The 19,946-nt window shown below is 33.0% G+C and overlaps 1 protein-coding gene and 1 long non-coding RNA gene across 3 annotated transcripts in view; one reads left to right on the top strand and one right to left on the bottom strand.

Moving 5' to 3' along the window:
• Positions 1-8,273, bottom strand: part of LOC105153680 (uncharacterized) — a 103,284-nt gene extending 95,011 nt beyond the window's left edge. The window contains exon 1 of the long non-coding RNA XR_847116.2: positions 8,144-8,273. This is a non-coding gene — a long non-coding RNA (uncharacterized LOC105153680). The remainder of the gene's footprint in view (positions 1-8,143) is intronic.
• SCAP (SREBP cleavage activating protein) lies at positions 7,368-18,470 on the top strand. Of its 2 annotated transcripts, none has more exons than XM_011068677.2 (13): positions 7,368-8,346; positions 8,639-8,820; positions 8,924-9,157; positions 10,018-10,198; positions 10,402-10,547; positions 10,622-11,717; positions 11,799-12,069; positions 12,149-13,215; positions 13,292-13,451; positions 13,627-13,810; positions 13,893-14,032; positions 14,118-14,329; positions 14,457-18,470. In XM_011068677.2, exons 2-13 carry the CDS (start codon positions 8,705-8,707, stop codon positions 14,634-14,636), a joined length of 3,987 nt encoding a protein of 1,328 aa, XP_011066979.1. In that variant the 5' UTR covers positions 7,368-8,346; positions 8,639-8,704; the 3' UTR covers positions 14,637-18,470. The 2 variants fall into 2 exon arrangements, with proteins under 2 accessions (XP_011066979.1, XP_087264428.1); XM_087408302.1 differs by having other exon boundaries at positions 8,495-8,820.
• The last annotated feature ends 1,476 nt before the right edge of the window (positions 18,471-19,946 follow it).

The raw sequence follows: 19,946 nt of genomic DNA, 5'->3' as shown, positions 1-19,946 counted from the left end.
GCCGGCGCGAAGGAAGACGAAGCGTCTTTTCTCGCGGGTTGGATGGATGGAAACTCGAGAAACGCGAACTCCGTCGCTGTAGAAACCATGCCGTCCGTATACAAGACATATTGCCCCGGGATGATCGCGCAGCCGGGGTGAATGTGAGCGAATGAAGTGAGAGTACGAAACAACCGGCTATTCTCGAAGCCCACGGCATTTCACAAAGCGAACACATGGCGTAAACCGTGATTTTCTCCCCGGGGGAGAGCGACTCTGCTTTTCCTTCGAAAACGTCGCTGTCTCTTCGATTCCTCGATGCCCTTGCACATCAACAGCATTACATCTAATTTTAATTGTATTATTTGTTATTTTAGTGACAAATCATCGGATTTGTCACGTAAGCGGTGTCGTTGTTGCTTTTTAATTAATCCTTCGTTACTCGTGTAGAGGGTTTAGAATTCTCCCGCCTTATAAATTTACTAAATATACAAATGCTATTTCTCTAAAATTTTCCGAGTGGAACCTAATTCTAAAGAATGACATTGAACTAGTCAAAAAAGAGTAGCTCAATTGTCAATTTTTAAGAATGAAATTTCACTATTTAGAGTTAGATTTCACTCCAAAGGTTTAAGGATGAATCTAATTTTTTAAAATGTGTTATTATAATATTTATACATGTAAAAGTTATGTTCATAATATTCTGTTTTTATTGAACAACATATTTTTATAATTTATTTAGATGTTAATTTTTCCTGCAATTAGACTATGCGAAAATTTATTGCTAGGGAAATTGAACTTTGCGGTAAATTAATGTCTCAATTTTTACTTTTCTTACTGTTAAATTAAGTAAAAGTTGCCGACGCGGACGCATATCGTGAGAATTCTGCGTGAAATTTTCTCCATCTCGGACGTTAAAGATCCAGGATACGCGAGTTCCTAAGATATTTTAAAAAATTGAGAATACACTTTAAACATCATAAGCCAAGAAAAGCTCACGGACTCTTTAATATACGAGAAATTGAAAATATACTTTAACGCGACGTCGTTTACATGAAGATGGCAGATTTTCCACCCTCTCTGTCTCTCTCTCTCTCTCTCTCTCTCCCTTTCTATCGCGTCCCGTAGAATTCCAAAGAAGATCTTCGCGAGGAGGCAACGTCATTTATATCCGAGGGACTGGTACCTTCGGTCCGTCTTGCCAGTAAGATAAATTGCCATTCAGGCCGCACGATAAACGAACCACCATCCACCTACACTCTCACCTATCCTCTCACTTCCGTTTCTGTCCCGGAAAGCGAATAGAGACATACGCGCTGTTTCGTTTGGCGGATCGTTTCCCCGTGCAAAACGCCGAAGACGTATAAGTCCACTCCATCAAGCGTCGAGCTCTGGAGCTTATCAAACTTCTGAAGGCGGTTTCGTAATATCGCGTCCCACCTCCCCGCGCCGCATCGATCTTCCGCGGAGCCGATTCACGAGCCGGAAATTAAGCTCGCCACGAGGTATTTTTTTAGACGAAGTTCTCGCAGCATTTATCAGCGAGAAAGGTATTTTCGCAACCCACCTCGTAAATAGTTAGTTGCGGCGAAAAGTCTGAGGTTTAACTGGTTTTCTGCCTCCTTCTAAACTAGAAAATGTTGTTAACGGAATGCCGAGAATATCGTAGTTCGCGTATATATCCCTTTACCCTTCTCGATCTCAGAACTTTCGAAAGTATCTAAAAATTTAAAATCTCTCTCTCTCTCTCTCTCTCTCTCTCTCTCTCTCTCTCTCTCTCTCTCTCTCTCTCTCTCTTTCTGTACATAAAAGTCCGTTCAACTCGAACTGAAACTTCCTTCAAAGCCAGAAAAATAATTTGCAAGGACGTCCAGCTCCTCGAATCACCCGCTGTGTGTTCGCCGGTAAGCCATCCATCATCTTTCAGAGACGCCGTTGCATCAATTTCGATTAGGAAGACACACGAGTCGAACGTACACAAGCTGAGAGAAAAGGTTTCAGGCAAAAGTCGGAGGAAATCATGGAGAAGACAGATGCGCCTGCGTCTGGAGAAGAAATTTCCTTGGGCACGCAGAGGGGGCTCACATTTTTAAATTAATATAAAATTAATATCTCTAAGGTACTCGTCAGAACAATCTTATACTCGATATTAAATTTAATACCAGAACTTTTGCTGTAGATTCTATTTTAATAAAAATTTTTCCAATGTTGTCGTTACTTATTGCTTTTTGATATTTCATATTCATTGGATATTCATTACTTGTTGCTTTTATAAAAAAAAAAAAAAAGGTTAAGATATTCTTAGCATATATTAAAAAGAAATTGAGAATCAAATATTTTTCAAATATTCTTGACAGAACGTCAAAAGCAATCAAGTATGGATGTAGAATCGATTGAAATTAATAAAACCGGCAACGTAATAAAATAAAGGAACGCAAATAAATTTTTTATTTCTGTAGATTTGCCCGCTAAAATTATTGTATTTTAATCGATCCTCGAATAACAGTTGATTTAATGTCATGAAAATCCAAAAATATATGTATAGAAAAACAATAACGTTATTACTCAAGTAAAACGTATAATATCGAAAATTTATATTGTATAGAAATACCTATGACATACATTTATTGAGAATAGGTCATGTTTAAATAAGAAAAAAAGAGTTTTTGGATATTTTTTTAAAACAGGCTGAATCTATTCTTGAGGAACTTCGTAGTGAAGGATTAAATCCGCGTTTCAAGCTAACTGAGGACCTTCCTCGAATATCGATTTCATCCGCAAAGCGGATGAGAGAAGCCATCGAGCTAACTAACGGCAGCCGGCGCAACCGATATCATTAATATTTATCGAAGCGATTTTATTATAAGCCCCATTTGCCTATATTGCCTAAGAACCTGTACATCGAGCCGCGGATATCGTCTCCGTTATCTAAAGACGAGGCTTCGCTCGTAGCATAAAATTTTACCGGTCTGTTATAATGAAAACCGCCGACGAGACGAGATCCCACGAGGACTTGAGCGATAAACGTAACGTTATAACAATGTTACTACATTACAACCCTGTGTAATAATTATTTAGCATAATGTACAATACGACTGCAATATACGGACGTAATTAATTAGATCAAAAGTTGAATATCATTTGCATATTATATCTAATTAATATAATTTATGATTTAACTCTTTAAAAAAAAAAAACTTTTATTAAAAAGAATATTTGAATTTTCTTCGAACTTTTCATGTTAAATTGGACGACATCTCTCTCACGGATTTGAATTTTCAAGTACAAAATATCGTAATAACTCTCACATTAGAACTCAGTTAATGTAAAATGTACGGAGAATTAAATTCAGAACAAAATTTAATTATTAATTTGTTCTGCTCTTGAGATATATAATTAAAAATTAGAATTACAATATTATTAAGTAACGTATAATGTCAAATAAATGTCTAATTAGATCGCTGTCTCAAGATTAAAAAGTCATTTTTTAATTTAATAAAGAATAATGCTTTACTATTATTTAATTATAAATTTGTTGAAATATTCTGTATGAAATTCTCGAACAACAACACGTACACCTAATAGCGATCGTCAAAAACCAATACATATGTATATCAATGAGCGGTATTATTTTCAGTAATCATACTTCAATAACTATTTAATAATTATTAACTAGAAATTTTATATCGGCAACACATTTTTTTATATTTATCATTCATATATACAAATACTTTATATCTAAATTTTAAAAACATGGAATTCATTTCGACATTTCTCTGCCTTCTCCTAAAATCTGTTTGTAATTATTATCTTTCTTTATTTTTATTTATTTTCGAATGGCAAAGGTAAATGTCCAAGATGAAGAAAAAAGATTTATCACAATGCTAATAAGAAAATATCGAGAAACATTCTGCGGTTGTATTTGTATACCAGTCATTACACATAAGGATTCAATGGTCAAGGCCTTGTGAATCTCATTCAAAGTACTTTTTATTAATACTGTGTTAACAAAAACTCAAACATAACATCTATATTTACCTTCATCGTCTATAGCATTTTATGTTAATTATGCTAATGTATACGGATTGTGTGTTCTTGCGCACTTTTGCGTTTTTGTAAATATGTCAACTCGACTATTAAAAGCTAAAATAGATAGTAGATGTATGAAACAGATATGTGTCTTTTTAGGAAAAAACTTTAAAACCTTATCAAAAAAATGTCTAAAAGCATTCTTAAAATTTAAAAAAAAAATACCTGTGAATTACCTTTTATAAAATATTTAGATTTTATAAGATAAGGTCAAAGCTCATATACAACCTTAGTATCCACAGAATTTTTTTATTTAAAATAAAAAATCAAGTATATTAATATTTCAAAATTTTTCGAAAAATCCTAAAACCATAAAAAAACGCTCTTTACATCTGCACGAAACGTATCCACCATTGTTCGCATCTATTTAATAATGAAAAATAAAAGAAGTAAAAGTTGAACAACGAAAAAGCTGGGAAAGAGAAAGAGAATCGGAAAACTGCACGTTGTACGGGGAAAACGCAAATGGGACGATATCACGGTCGCCGATAATGCCGATTAATAACACCGAGCTCACGTTAAAACTAAAATTGCGACGTAACAACGCGTAATGTTCAGTTTCTTTTTTCCGAAACTCTCAACGAATTCGTTCGCAGAGCGCGTCTCACACGCATCGCCGCAAGCCCACACGTTTGTAGACGATTGACCCCTGAACGATACTGACCATTTACAGCAGCCTAATTTCCATTTATTACGCAATTGATGCAATTAAACATGTCAATCGCGGGATAATAGGCGCACAGGACGGTCGACCGCGAGCCGCACGAAGTTGAGCTCGCTAAAGTCAATCGAACAAGAAGATATATATATATATATGGAACGAGTCGAATTATTAACGACGCGCGGTGTTAACTACGTATTAAAGTGACCTCGTGCGTGACCTCCACATATGTAGATAATTAATCGAAACGACAAAAAGATTAGGAAAAAATGTCGAGATGTTCGGTCTCCGATTGATAACTGCGACATTGACGAATTTCCGAGTTTCTTTTTTCAATTTAAAAAGTTTAATTTAAAAAGCAAACAGGAAGAAATAATTTTATAAATATAGAAATATCGAACGGTCATCGTTTTCTTTTTTTTTTTTATTTTTTTAGATCCTATTTTCCAGATTACTATTATATTTCTTATATAAAAGATAAGATTCTGAATTTTTTTTTAATTATCAATAATTCGTTATATATTCATAAAATATTTTATTTTTCATCACTTTCATTATTTTCATAGTAATTTATTTGCTTGGTTTTTTTAATGTAGAATGAAAAATGTCGGTATTTCTAATGTTAAAGAAGAAGTAAAATTCACAAACAATTTAATTTATGAACTGTAATATAAATAAATAATATAAACGAATGTGTAAGTGAATGTAATATAAACATGTGTATCACAAATTTTTAAAATATATGATACTCGTGATGTTTTTTTCGTTAAACATTAATTCTAATATTTAACTCACACAAATTTTTTTCGTAGCTTGATCTGTCTGTAACTCGAAATCTCTTTGCATTTCGAAATCTGTTTGTGAAGATCTTTCATCTTCGAAAAATTAAGCTTTATTCGTATATAGTATTCACAGTTGGTTATGCATGCGATGAAATCTCATGAATAGATAACGAAGAAAAAGAATAGAACAATTCTAAACTTTTAACAATTCTAAAAAGAAGTTACGCACTCCGATTTTGCATTATTTTACAGTCATTAAAAGCTACATCCAAAAGATCTTATTGTAATTTATATGTTATTTAACTCTTATGAATTATCATTGTCAATTATCACAAAAGCCTTTCGTGATTTAACTCCTTTAATGTCTCGTTCTACAGCATCCTGAGCTTCACCAAGAAATTCTCGATATTCACAAATATCATTGAAATTCATACAAGAGTTTCATCATTCCTTCTGAATTTCTGTTATAAGAATTCTTTTTAATTCTTTTTAATTCTAGCAGTTCTTTTTACTTAATCTCTCAAGAAAGAAGTCTCTCCATTTTCTCTTCTCTCTCTATTTATCTGTCTGTGGCTCATTTCTACCAATGTAGATTAAATATCTCGGTCTAATTTACTTATTTAACTTCGCCTTGTTCTTAAATTAGAAGACGATAAAAAGTAAGTCAAGAGTTGTGCTGCGCACAATAAAAAAAAGTATTAGAAACAGGAATACATAATTAGAAAAATAAAAAAATTAAAATTATGAATTAAATATAATGTACAATGGATACAAATAAGATATAATATAATAATGTCTTATATCTTATTGTACCCATTTGTTACGTTTAATTTCTCTATTTCTAATTTTTTTATTTCTCTAATATTTAATATTTATTTCTATTCTTAATATTGCCTCCTTTATATGTAGAGCCTGAAACCAAGATAAAAATTAATTTTATCCGGCATTAGCGTTCCAAGAATTCTCGATAAAAAAATTTTTCATATATGAATATGTATAAATATGTATAATCATATATGAAATATGTCCATACATGTTCATATATCTCTTTTTCTTTTGTAAAATTATTTTTTAGTGTAATAGGAATAATAGTAAGTGAAAACATTAAAAATAATTAAAAGGATAATTTTCACACCATTTATTTTAGAAAAAAATCAAGTTTGAAGAAATGTAAACAAATTTATATTCTATATAATTATTATTCTATATAATTATATATAAAATTATTGTGTATAATTGTATATGAGCAATTTTTTTTACATTTTCCTACTTGTTTTTATTCTAAAACGAACAATGCGAAAATTATCCTTTTAATTATTTTTTATGTGTTCACATTACTATTATTATTTCTATTACATTAAAAAATAATTTTATAAAAGAAAGAGAGAGATGTATAAACATGTATAGACATTTAAAAAATTCATAGAAATTCATGAATACGGAATACAGGACATGATACTTAATGTTAAAACAAACAATTTTTTTTCTCTAGTAAAACTGCATCCGATAAATAATTTTTGCGTTTATTCATATAACTTCAACCTGCTTTCCTACAAAAACTACTTGTTAGACGCAATTTTGCAAAAGGAAACAGCTGTTTTTTTTTTAACATAAAGTATCATGTCCTGTACTCTGAATTCGTGAATTTCGGATCACCCTGTATACATTGGTAGCAATGCTGGACATATCAGTGCCAAATTCCTGAATTTTCCATTCCTCTGCATTATGCAGACGCGTAAACTTTTTTCCCCCTTTTTTTTTAGGCATTCCCGTAGACTCCGTGAAGGCCTCTTCGTTTATGCATGCAATCGAATCATGGATTAGTTAACTGCGCGGCTTGCATGCACAATCCAGGCATTCCAGGCGCGCAGACACGGTCAGTTACGCTACGGACATCGTCTGGCGAGCGTTACCAGGCGTTACCTTCTCTTTAGAAGCGCAAATCGCACGCGTCACGCAGAGCTTGCTTTCTCTCTTCCCTTTCCACCCTTTCACGGCCACGTGTGTATTCGGCGACGCACCTGGCGATTGGCCGCGCGGCGGAGGCTCGATCCGAGTTGGACCCCCTTCGTCTCGCTCTCGGGACTCGATTTAAAAATAAATTAACGCTCTCACTTTCGCGCGTGTATCAGCGTGCATTAAACCACGCCGTGCTCATTTTGGATCATTCGAAGCGATTCGAAGCCGGGGGGTCTACAAAGCAGGTCTTATCACGCGCGAGAAATGTAGAAGAGCGGAGGAAGCGTCGCAACATCGTCACCGTTGGTCATCGTCGTCGCACGTTGTAATCACGTAGGCGACGCGCGTTCCTTTTCGCCGGGATTTTTGCCGCTCGCTCGCTATCGCTCGAGCGAGTTACGCGAGCGATGACGTGACGCGCGCATCCACAGCACGTGCGGGCGCAGTAATCGCGACGTGAAATCGATTCCCAAGAAGCGAACGCTTTCCATCTTTCCCCCGCCGTCACCGTGATTCTAATGCGCCGCAAAAACTAACGACGAACATAACCTCTAAATCGATCGTAACCCGCCGCCCGCGTGCATCGTACACGCTCAGCAGCATAATTATTTCCTTTTTATTCCAACGCTTCGTCTTGCTCTTTTTTTATCGCGCCGTTATTTACTCTACTCACTCCTCATAGTCCTCAGTCTGGTTTTGCGCCAGTCACGTCCGTACGAAGCACGAGACCAAAAGAGGGATCAAACTGCGCACCGTCGTCGTCGAAGACGTCGTGGAGCGTTCCCACGGGAGATCGATAGTCCGAGTGTCCTCGAGTCTTCTTTTCCTGGACGGAGCGTTGCATCATGTGATGAAGCGGAATGGTTAAAGGATGCTGTAAGTCGAGAGCCGAGTGTAAAGAAAACGTGACGAATTGGAGAACGCCTCGTTGGAGAACGACGTTAGCCCGATCAGGCTTCGTTATCGCTATTGAAAACGGCGCCGCATGCTTATTAAATATCTACTCATACACGCATTTTTACAGCTGATTGCGTAATAACGGCGATAATCGATTGGAAAACACGAGCCTTTTTGTTCCTTTTAACCTATCTATTCACTACGCCGTTTGCAGTATCATGTGTCACGTTTACCGTATCAATATTATTGGATGGCTATTGGGTGTTGCTAGGTCAGTTACGGGCGACACGACAGCCTGCAAACTGAGAATGTCGCATGGACCGCACACATAGGTGAAATGTCTCGCAGTCTACCAGACAGAGTGGCTGGGCTCTATTATGCCCACGGCCTATTCTGCTCCTCTCATCCCGTCATCGTCCTCTCCCTCGCGATATCGGTTCTTTTATTATGCTGGTGAGTCATTCCCCTTTTCCCTGATTATTGTATTATTTATCAATACTTGAATGACTTCAATCCTGGAAGAGATCTTCATTAAGGGTTTATTTGGTTGTTGCAGCTGTCCACTTGTCAATCTGCCTATGCCGGGTAATGCCCCGAAAATCCTAATCAACGATACTGTCTTACCAGTAAACGACACGGAGACCTCGGTACTGTATGTCCAACAAGTGGTACTAAGGATCGGAGTGATGCCATGGAGCGAAGACCTGACGCTGATGGATGCCTTCAGAGGACCTTTATATGAAGTATTCAATCTCTTGGAAATCATACAAAACTATCAGCATCCAGAAACGTGAGTGATCCATCTAATTATTCTAATTGATATTGATATAGTTCATATGAGATAGCAAATAAGATATTAATCAAAAGATACTTTTCAGCAAAGTCAAAAGGTCTTTTTTATTTCTGGGCTAGTCTACTCTAGAATTTTCTTTCTTGCTTTTGCCAAATATATTTATTTTACTTTAAGTTGCAAAAGTATATACTAGTACAAAAAACTATAGAAAACAGATCTACAGATACTATGTGTCTATGAGATTTTTTTCAGGAAGCATTACTTTTTCCATTATTTTTTATAATAAACATAACATTGCAATTTTTTATAATTAAATATTAAGGTGCCAAGGTTGGACAAATTGACTTTTCTAATCTTTTCACAACCTTAGCGTTTAGTTATAAAAAATTGCAACGTCATTATCAAATTGTTTATCATAAAAAATAACGGAAGAAATAACGCTTTTCAACTCTGGATTTTTTGTATATTGTATGAGTAATCTTATTCCGATCTCTGCGCTAGTTAATTATTTTGTGTGATAACAGTTTTTATTATTGATAGACTTTGTAACAGCAGTTTCATTGATGTTTTGCTACAATATAGTCAATAATTTCTTTATTTATATATAACATTGACAAACAAGGAATAATTCGCTGTGTTGCACTGTGTTATCTGTGCTTTTTTAAAAACACCCATGATATGTACTTCTAACATTTGAAAAAGAATTACGTGTCCAACTTTTTTTTTAAGACACTCAAAGATTATTTTATATAGTTCAAGATTTATAAAAAATGCTACTTTTTTTAAAGTTAAAAAATGATTGATATTGGAAGGTATTTTTCTCTTAGAATAAGAATCTCATCTGATTTGATTTTTAGATTAAAAACACTTGGCCAAGTATGCTTGCACATTGAAGCAGTGAAAAAAAGAAATGGCAAGAAGGCTGAGGTTTTGCCGGAATACAACTGTCTTGTTCTATCACCTGCAAATCTCTGGCAACAAAGTATAGAGTTATTTTCTCAAGACACAAATCTTATTAACACTATATTTTCATATCAGGTAAATATATATTCATGAAACCATAATTGTTTTGTATGAAGTAGTAGTAGTAGTAGTAATATAGTCTCATATGTAATTGCTAGTTGTTATTTACCGCAAATAGATAAAGCTTTTATTTGGCTTAGTTTCTATATTAACTTAGTTTCTATCTTTATTGTACAAAAAGTTAGTTAGTTAATTTGTATGTATCGTTACTATTACAGAATTTTCAAAGAGGTAAGATAAGTCTTGCAGAAGTGATGTTTGGGATGAGTTTAAAGGAAACAGGAGTGAAACGATATCCTGCTCGAGTTCGCCAGAGAATTCTCCAATATGCCGTGACCATTTATTTAAAGAAATATGATCAGGAGTAAGTATTTACATAAATCACTTTTAATTTGTTATTAATATAATTATAATAACATATATTTTATTTGCTTATAGATTCATAAAAGGATTGCAGCATCGTCTGCGAACGTATTATCAGCTGCATCAAACCGTTGACAATAGCACGGACGTTGATGCGCGTAATGAAGTATTAAATATTTTTTATCCTGGCGAGTTCAATTACAGTGAATTCTTCCCGTTAATGATGACTTCCCTAGCCTTATTTTTTTACGAATACTTCCAAGTGCGGAAAATAGAACTGGTAAAGTCTAAAATTGGCATTGCATTCAGTGCCAGCGTAACAGTGATGGGCTCGCTATCAATGACTGTAGGTGTGTGCTTTTTCTTCGGTCTAACACTGAGCATGAGTGCCAAGGAAGTGTTTCCGTACTTGGTGATTATCTTTGGCCTCGAGAACATTCAAGTGTTGACTAAGAGTGTCGTTAGCACGCCAGCCCAATTGGATGTAAAGATACGTGTCGCTCAGGCTTTATCTAAAGAAGGATGGTCTATTACGAAAAATCTTCTCACAGAAGTGACGATCCTAACTATTGGTTTATTTACTTTCGTACCTGCTATCCAGGAATTTTGTATATTCGCCATTGTCGGATTATTGAATGACTTTTTCCTACAAATGGTATTCTTCTCGACGATTCTGGCGATCGATATCAGACGAACAGAATTATCCAGCGAGAATTCCAAATTTCACTTGTCGCACATTCAAACATCACGCAGACAACAATTTACCACTACTATTACCAATAGGAAACCTCATATATTCCGCTCTAAGTCTCATCCGAGATTGAACGGTCTGTCTACCGGTCCGACGAACGTTATTGCTCCGAATACACAAAATACTCATACACTGACCAAGATCCCCAAGCGTTTAAGATTGGTGTATTTATGGGCGCGAACACGAATCTTCCAGCGTGCATTTATGGTAGGAATGGTTGTGTGGATTAGCATGGCTATTAACAATTCTGGTATCATCGAGCACATAATACATCTTAGCGAGACGCTAAAGCCAGAAACTGACATTGATGGTTATACAGTAGACAAGCCTCCATCATTAAACGATTATGTTAAGCTAAATACGGTAACACCTATTTCTATATCGCCTGCAACTGTAGCCCCAAATAAATTAAATGAACAGGTAAATTTTCATTTTATTTTCAAATAGACAATATGCTCATACTTTTTTAAGTCTATATTAAAAAAAAATGTATTTTTTTAGAGTCTAACTAATGATACAACAGAGGAATTAAATAAGCTAAGACCTATGGATTTTCCGCCTTGGAATAGTTTATCACTGTATCATTGGTCTTCGATTCTTTCAATGTATAATGTGTCGGTTGCCGGTGGACGAGTGACTATACTACCGACTATAAAATTATCATATGCAGTGAGCCCGCAATTAGCAAAACAAATTAGCAATCCAAATGATGTTCAACACTTCCAGTGGCAGAGTCTCGCTACCGCTGCGCTTGATCCTTTAGATTTTTCAGGTTTGAGTTTTCAATGAAAAATTACAAAAAGTTAATTATTGAGTCTTCAACTTTTTTTACACTTTTTTTTTGTTTTTAGATATGGAAGTACCATCGAGATCAGAAGGACGTGTATTTAATACGGACACGCCTTTTGTACCGTCGAGTCCGATGGAGATATTTCTAGCTGCTCTGCTGTGTCTTATTAGCGTAATCGTGGTTGCTTATACAATGGTCGTGTTATACCGTTGTATCTGCACGAGAAATTACGCGGAGTGGCGAGCCAGTTGGCACCAGCAAGAAAAGACGCACGATTACGTTACTCAATTAGTGCTGGAAGCTGTGCCTCTGGTCTTGGAAGGACATACTCAGGAAGTAGAATGCATCGCGACGGACGGTAATACCGTTGCTAGCACATGTTTAGCGGGACATATCAGAATATGGGATTCGACGTCTGGCGAGCAATTGGCGCATATCGATAGACGACAATTTTTCAGCGGTCCGCAGAAAACGCTGAGTCAAGCGTCGCCAGATGCCGACGAGCTGATGTCAGATTACGAAAGCGGTTCGCCACCTTCCCGAGGTGAAATGGAAGTGGCACAATCGATGGGACTTTATTCACCGGCCTCGGCAATGTGTCAGGGAAAGTTATCTCCCGCTTACAATATGCGAAGAGTTAATAGTAACAATAACAATGATCATAAAAGACGATCTATAGGAAATATGTTAGATTACGATTATCAACTCAATGAACTCAATAGCGACAATAAGCAGAAACTATTACGTCGAAGCTTAGGCAGTGCCTACGATCTTCCCGATCTAAAACCGGCGATAAACATCAAATTCTCAACTATAAAATATACACCCTCGCAAAAAAATTATGATCAAGGCTATGACTTCGGGGAGCGATATAAAATCTTATTCGATGAACACAATAAGTCAATCGAGGAGATGCAAAAATCTAAAATCAGGGAACAATTAGGTGTTTTTCCCGCAAGATCGAACAATTTAGTTGGCAGCACATCCTCCATAAATACTGATCGCACAATACAATCGTCGCCCATTATAGCGGCGATTTGGTGTATGGATTATCAGGAAAATCTTATAGTAGTAGGGTGCGCTAATGGCAGTCTAGAATTCTGGGAGGGCACGACCGGTAGATTCAAGGTGAAATACGAATAATTTGAGTGAAAATATTATTTTGACAAATGTAAATTAATTAAATAATTCTGTTCTTTCTTAGTGTCTCTTCGATGATGGATCAGCACTTGGAATCTCTGCCGTTAGACTCGTTGGTAGCAGAGTAGTGGCAGCTAAATTGAATGGTGCTGTGGACTTTCTGCAACTTGAAAGCTACAGCGAAGGCCAGCAGATTGATTGGGGCTTCACATCTTACAGAAGAAGTAAATGATCTTTCAAATAATATCAGAGTTTATTTCTACATTAGTAGAAATGATTTCTCTGATTTCTACATTTCAGCGTTTATGTTTACAACGCATTGTGTTGTATTATACCTGTAAATAACAAATTTATTTCTTTATTGAGCTAAATCTATGTTTAATTGATCTGCTATTTTAGCGCATGTGCGAACGGGAAGTGCTGGTTCGCCCATGGATCTAAATAACTATATGCAAACAGAGGAAGATTTGCGCTGCATGAAAATTGGCTCTCATAGAGCACATCAACAAGCGATCACTGTTTTAGATAGCGAAGGTGGACGTGTATTAACAGGCAGCCAAGATCACACCTTGAAAGTATACAGGTACACACAATTTAATACAATTCAATTTACTTTTTCTAAAAATTATTTATGTATATCTGTATATCTTTCTTATATTATCTAGGTTAGAGGATCAGTTACCTCTGTATACACTTCATGGGCATTGCGGTCCGATATCGTGCCTCTTTATTGATAGAATAAGTCCCATGACATCCGGTAGTGGGTCTCAAGATGGATTACTGTGTGTGTGGGATCTTTTGACAGGTAACATCTTTATCTCAATGAATATGTAATTTATTATAACCTGTTATCTCTTCTAATCTAATGCTTTTATATAATATTTTTACAGGAGCATGCATGTATAGTATTCAAGCCCACGATGGTGCTGTAGCCGCTATTACATGTTCAGTGTCCTATGTGATAAGTATCGGAACAGATGAAAGACTTTGTGTCTGGGAACGCTTTCAAGGACACTTACTACACACTTTGCCAGCACATAAAGCAGCTTACAGCTTACAATTGGTGATGTTAACGCATCATCTCCTCATAACTAGCAACCAGGTATGTATATCAATACACACACACACACACACACACACACACACACACAAAATTGTATTTAGATCTTTTTTTTTATCCAAATTACGAAAATAAATCTCAATCTCGAAATTGAATATTAATATTTCAGGGATCATTAGTAGTCTGGGATGTAAGAACGGGTGAGCCAGTGCGAGAAGTGAGACTGGGTCATAAAGACAGCTGCATTTTCGTAAAGCAAATGCTGGCATTGAGGGACAGCGTTGTCTGTGACTATGGTCGACAACTGAGAATAGTCAGATTTCCATTGGTCTCTGATAAGCTGGATTAAGTTCTTATATGCGCGTGTACATAGCCATTTTTCTTTATCTTAGCATCTTATTATTTTAAATGATTTATGTTATTAAATTAGATGTTAGAAATTATAGATTTTTATACAATATAATATTGCGTGTATATTCTAAAGAGTGATATATATTTTCGATGTAAGTTTATGTTACAATATATGTATTCACGGGAATATATTTTTTATTCAACGGAACGTTATATACACGAATAGTCACATCTTCAATTTTTAAATCATCGATATTAGTGACATTAAACACCAATTGAAAAGTTTGAAGAAATAAAGATTGTATAGTAACATAATAACGGTACGCTCTATTCAGAATTTTTTAAAATTTAATTTAATTTTTTAAAGATGATTTAGAATTTTCTTAACTGATCTTCTAATTACGAATGAAATAATTTTAATGTGCGTTTATTTAATGTTTTATAACATGCATAGTGGCTGTGCTTTATTTTGGATCATCTCTTAGCTTTTGTTATGTAATATATAATAAAACCGCTTAATATTTTATTTAAATATTTTTAATCTTGTTATTATAAGTAATATCGTGATAATATACATGCATTTGTAAAACCGATATTATTTTTTTAATATAAAAGTGAAAGACAGTTATGATCCACAAAGAGTTCAACAACTATTAAGATAATTAAAATGATAATATTGTGCATCTGCTACAGGACATTGTAATGATGACATTGTAAATGATTTTGAATATTTATCTTTAACAAATGAATACTAATTACAAAATTATGAAAAATTGTTTAAAAATTATTCTAATTTTTAGAATTATCAAATATAAAGTTAAATGATTAAAATTGTAACATTTCCAAAATGATTACCTATGAGTTTTTATGTAAATTTATATGTAGATGAAAATGTATTGACATTGTGTACATCAGGTTTTAAAAGTGCCTTTATCGTATCCGTCAGTTTCATATCGAGAGAAAGAGCGAAATAGAAACGTAGATAAATACGAAAAAAAATATTTTTGTTCTTTATTACACAATATATTAGGTGTTGGAATTAATTCGTAGCGTTTTACAAGTGATGGGAAGTACTTTCATTAATGTATTTTTTAATGCTCATGTGAAATAAATAACATTCTTGCATTAAAAACGCTACGAATTAATTCCAACACCTAATATATTACAAGTAAAATAGACCTAAAAATAATTTAATTTCTATTTAATTAGGACACTGCAATACGCGTCTTATTTATCTAATAGCATAACAAATTACTTCAAATACTAAGTATTTGTCATTACTATTAATTGAAAATAATTTAATGTGTGTACCCAGATAACTAAAAATTTAGAGAGAGATTCTAGCTATGATGATATTTTTAGACCTGTCGGTTGTGTTATGACTTAGAATTAATTCATTTCACGGATAAAGTTGAATGTAGAATAATTCTTACAATTAATTATATGTCATATTTTATTTAATTTTACATATATTAGAAATAAATTACATTCATGTTACTTTTTTTAATTTGAATTCTAAAACTTCTTGAAATCACTTCTTGAAAATTGACATATAATTAAACGAGTTATTCTGCATATATTGATTATGTATATTATTTGTAAACATATTTCACCGATCTAATTATTTCAATTAATTGATGTCCATTTATAATCATCGTATCAAATAACATTTCAATTTATTTAGTTTTAAAAGGAATTTTTTACAACGGTATCTCTTTGAACAAAGTGTGCTTTCATTTTATCCGGATTATATTTATACTGTAGTAATAGTTGTATCTAAATCAATGACACACAATATAATAAGGAAGATATGCTTCTTTACTTGCTTTTTACTTAATATGGCAGCTGCACTGATGTTTTTTAAGCGTATAATGTTACATAAAGGGATATAGATTTTTGAGAAGAAATGTACTATGTATGTTGTTTCAGTTTGTTATTCGTTATTTTATTTTTTGTGAATGAGCGGACCTGTTGATGATTTCGAAGAATGTAATGAATTCTTGTTTAGAATGTGGAATGAAAATTAACTTATTAAATAAGTGGAATATGTCGCAAATAATAAAAATTAACTCAGGAATTTTGGCGTGTCGAGTAAAAATATAACGTATTTTTTTTCTACAATCTTTATACAATGCTATATTTAAAAATTGGAATTTATAAATTGCAGGAAAGTAACTCGTAGTAGTTACAGTTGCAGTTACTTTTCTTACAACAACTTTATTCCTTTTTTTTTTTAGCTATAATTTCGACATAACTTTAAAATGTGTATTGATATTCATTGCCAGTTGTTGAAAATCTATAATGCACGTAACGTAGGTCATTTAAAAAGTATCCGCGGTTTTTTGTTCAATTTTTGAATGAAAAAACCGCGGATACTTTTTAAATGACCCAATATATTAGTTTTTCAATACTAACATTGAATATCAGAACGTAGCCTTACATTTTTTTTTGTAAAAACTAATTGAATAGTTACTTTTATAGTTATTTTATATATATATATTTCAAATTTATTCAGCAATATATAAAGTAATTAAAACAAGTACTCAGTAAATAATCAGTGACTATTTTTTGTGATTAAAATACATTTCTTTATCTCTGAAAAATTATTATACTCTATAAATTTTGTATTAAGAATTACTAGAAGCCTTTTAATATGTGAATGCATCTTAATATTCATTCATAATTTTTATTCAAGAATGTACATTGTTTATGAATAATACAGCGTACACGACCAAATTATTTAGTATAATTGTAATAAGTAATTACAAAAATTTATTCATGTTAAAAATATATAAGATTTTTGTATTTAAAATAGCAATGCAAAAAATTATAAAAAATTAACAAAAATAATTGAAAAGTAATGGTTCTTTATTTTTTAAATATTACTATAACTGTAACGTGTTAAATCTATGGCAAACAAGCAATGTAAAACAGTAAGATATAAGTAATAAACGAATCGGCAAATCACATGATAAAAACACAAGGCAATATTATAAGCAGTAACGAATCGAAAATAAAGATTGGTTTATTGCTTCGCGTCTTATTGCTTAAATATTTTTGTATGCTATAGTCTTTACCCTTTTCAAAATCGGTAACTCATAACTTTTTAAGAAAAAAAATCTGTAACTAAAACTTATTTTTACGGAGTAATTTTTCTAATCTCAATAAACTGTGTGCGCAATTATCACTTCTAAAGTTGAACTATACCTACACGCCATTTTTCGTGAGTTAACTATTTTATTCTGAATGTGTGCGCTTTTTTTTATCAATCATTATTTTAGTTTTTGATGCAAAATATTATCGAGTTTGATGACGATCATTGATAATTAAGCCATCAAAGAAAGAGAAAGGTAGCGATTGTAGCGAATACATATATTTTTCCTACGCAATTTTTTACATCACGAAACATTGCGTGTCGAAACATCGAATGTACTAATAGAAAATAAAATAAGAAAAGAGAGTAATTTGTATATCTGATAAATATTGTGACATAATCGGAGAGAAAGTAAGAATATACGATTAATTTAATTAATTGATTGCATAACTCCTGAAAAAAAATGATAAGAATATTTGACTATAATATTCTGACTATAATGCTGATTAAGGATCAAGCTTTTAAGGATTCGTCGCGATTAAAACATTATCGTCACAATTTTCTAGCAATTTGTTGGGCATTCTGTATAACAAAATGTATTCGCAATGAAACAGTTGGCTCGAATAATTAAATATATGTGACTTTTCTATTTATTTGATTAATTAACGAGATTGTATGCACAGTGCAGAGCAGAGTATATTGTTCTTAATAAAAGCTGCTATATTTAATATACACCCATTTCGTCTCATATATTATATTTATGCCTCGTCATATTAATTATCAGCTGATCTTTATCGGAAATGATCAATTGACATCGAATAATTTGAGATCTTTTTGACAGTATTCCCGCTATCATGCATTGTAAATTATATAAAAGGAAAGAAAATTTGCTGTAATACGAAGAATTGTGCAATTTATATTCGCTTAAAATCTTCACTCAAAGCTAACTTTCCTCTTCTGATTAGTTGCACCCTCTAATTGAATAATTATATTTTGAAACAGTCGCTAACATGTTTCTTGGTATCATTACGCTTTAGAGTTGATGCAATGAATTTTCTAAGTATTTTCAACGTAATGACAAGTACCGTCCTACTTTGTCGACTGCAACAGTGATTGCAATCTCCTTAACTATCTATATTTAGACGAATTATTTATATATTTAAATAAAAAAAAATCACATATGCCGAGATCGCAAAGTTTATGCAAATGTATACAACATTAAAAACATATGTTGAAAATTGTCTCAGCTCTCAGTTTAATTAGCTAATATAATAACAATATCATCTAAAAATGTATTAAAATGTGATAAATAAAATATCACTAGAAATTCAGTTTTAATTTTTACAATTACCTAATCATTAATATTTGTAATATTATGATATGGTATTGTAAAGTAATCTGATATATGTATAATACTAATATTCATAATAGCTATACAACTTGATAAACACAAGTAAAACAATCCAAACAAATTGCACTTTTAAGATGTGCAAATGTATTAGGTGCAAATTTCACATTATCTTTATTAAATGCTGTCGCTATCTCGCATAGTAAAACAGACATTAATCGCATTGCTACGAACAAATAAGAGTTAAAAGAAAAGACAGATCGATGACAGTTAGCAGCGAAATCTATGATTATGATAATAACCAGTGCTTAACATAATTTTTGACATTTGATTTCTTATTTTGTTAGAACATACATTCGCGAGAAATTTTGTTTTAATGCATCAGTCAAGTAAACTTCTGTAAAATAATTTATTTCTTATGTATCCTTTAAAAATATATTGCATCGTATATAACGATATTGTAAACAAATATTCGAACAGAAGCGATTTTGCCGAGTTCACATTCCACTTGCAATAATAAACCGAAAAATGATGCCATGGTGAAATTAATAAATTGGAGCACAATTGATTTCATTAAAATAAATTCTTTATATAGGTATGTACATATATATGTATATACACGTGCAATCTCTGATGAATATAAATAAATCCAAGCATTAAATTACTTGAGATAACGATCATACGTAAGATTATATGTGAAGATAAAAGAGAAATAGTGAAATAAGGAGTAATGGAGATATAAAAATAGTTAATGAAATTCGTCTGCGATCGATTTTTTTCATTGGCATTGTTAGAAATAATGCAAAAATATTTCCTAGAATAGATTGCAGACACAATTTCAATTTGTAGAGAATAATACAATATCT

This window comes from Acromyrmex echinatior, chromosome 7 (assembly GCF_024713525.1).
Source record: "Acromyrmex echinatior isolate Ae372 chromosome 7, ASM2471352v2, whole genome shotgun sequence".
Classification (NCBI taxonomy): domain Eukaryota; kingdom Metazoa; phylum Arthropoda; class Insecta; order Hymenoptera; family Formicidae; genus Acromyrmex; species Acromyrmex echinatior.
Note: the sequence above shows the minus strand (reverse complement) of the source record. Positions and strands in the feature narration are given on the sequence as shown.

Excerpts from the sequence above, each read along its gene's own strand:
- SCAP (XM_011068677.2), top strand. The coding sequence starts at position 8,705 with ATGTCTCGCAGTCTACCAGACAGAGTGGCTGGGCTCTATTATGCCCAC. Across the intron at positions 10,548-10,621 it reads TTAAAGAAATATGATCAGGA|ATTCATAAAAGGATTGCAGC; the intron begins GTAAGTATTTAC and ends ATTTGCTTATAG. Across the intron at positions 12,070-12,148 it reads TGATCCTTTAGATTTTTCAG|ATATGGAAGTACCATCGAGA; the intron begins GTTTGAGTTTTC and ends TTTTGTTTTTAG.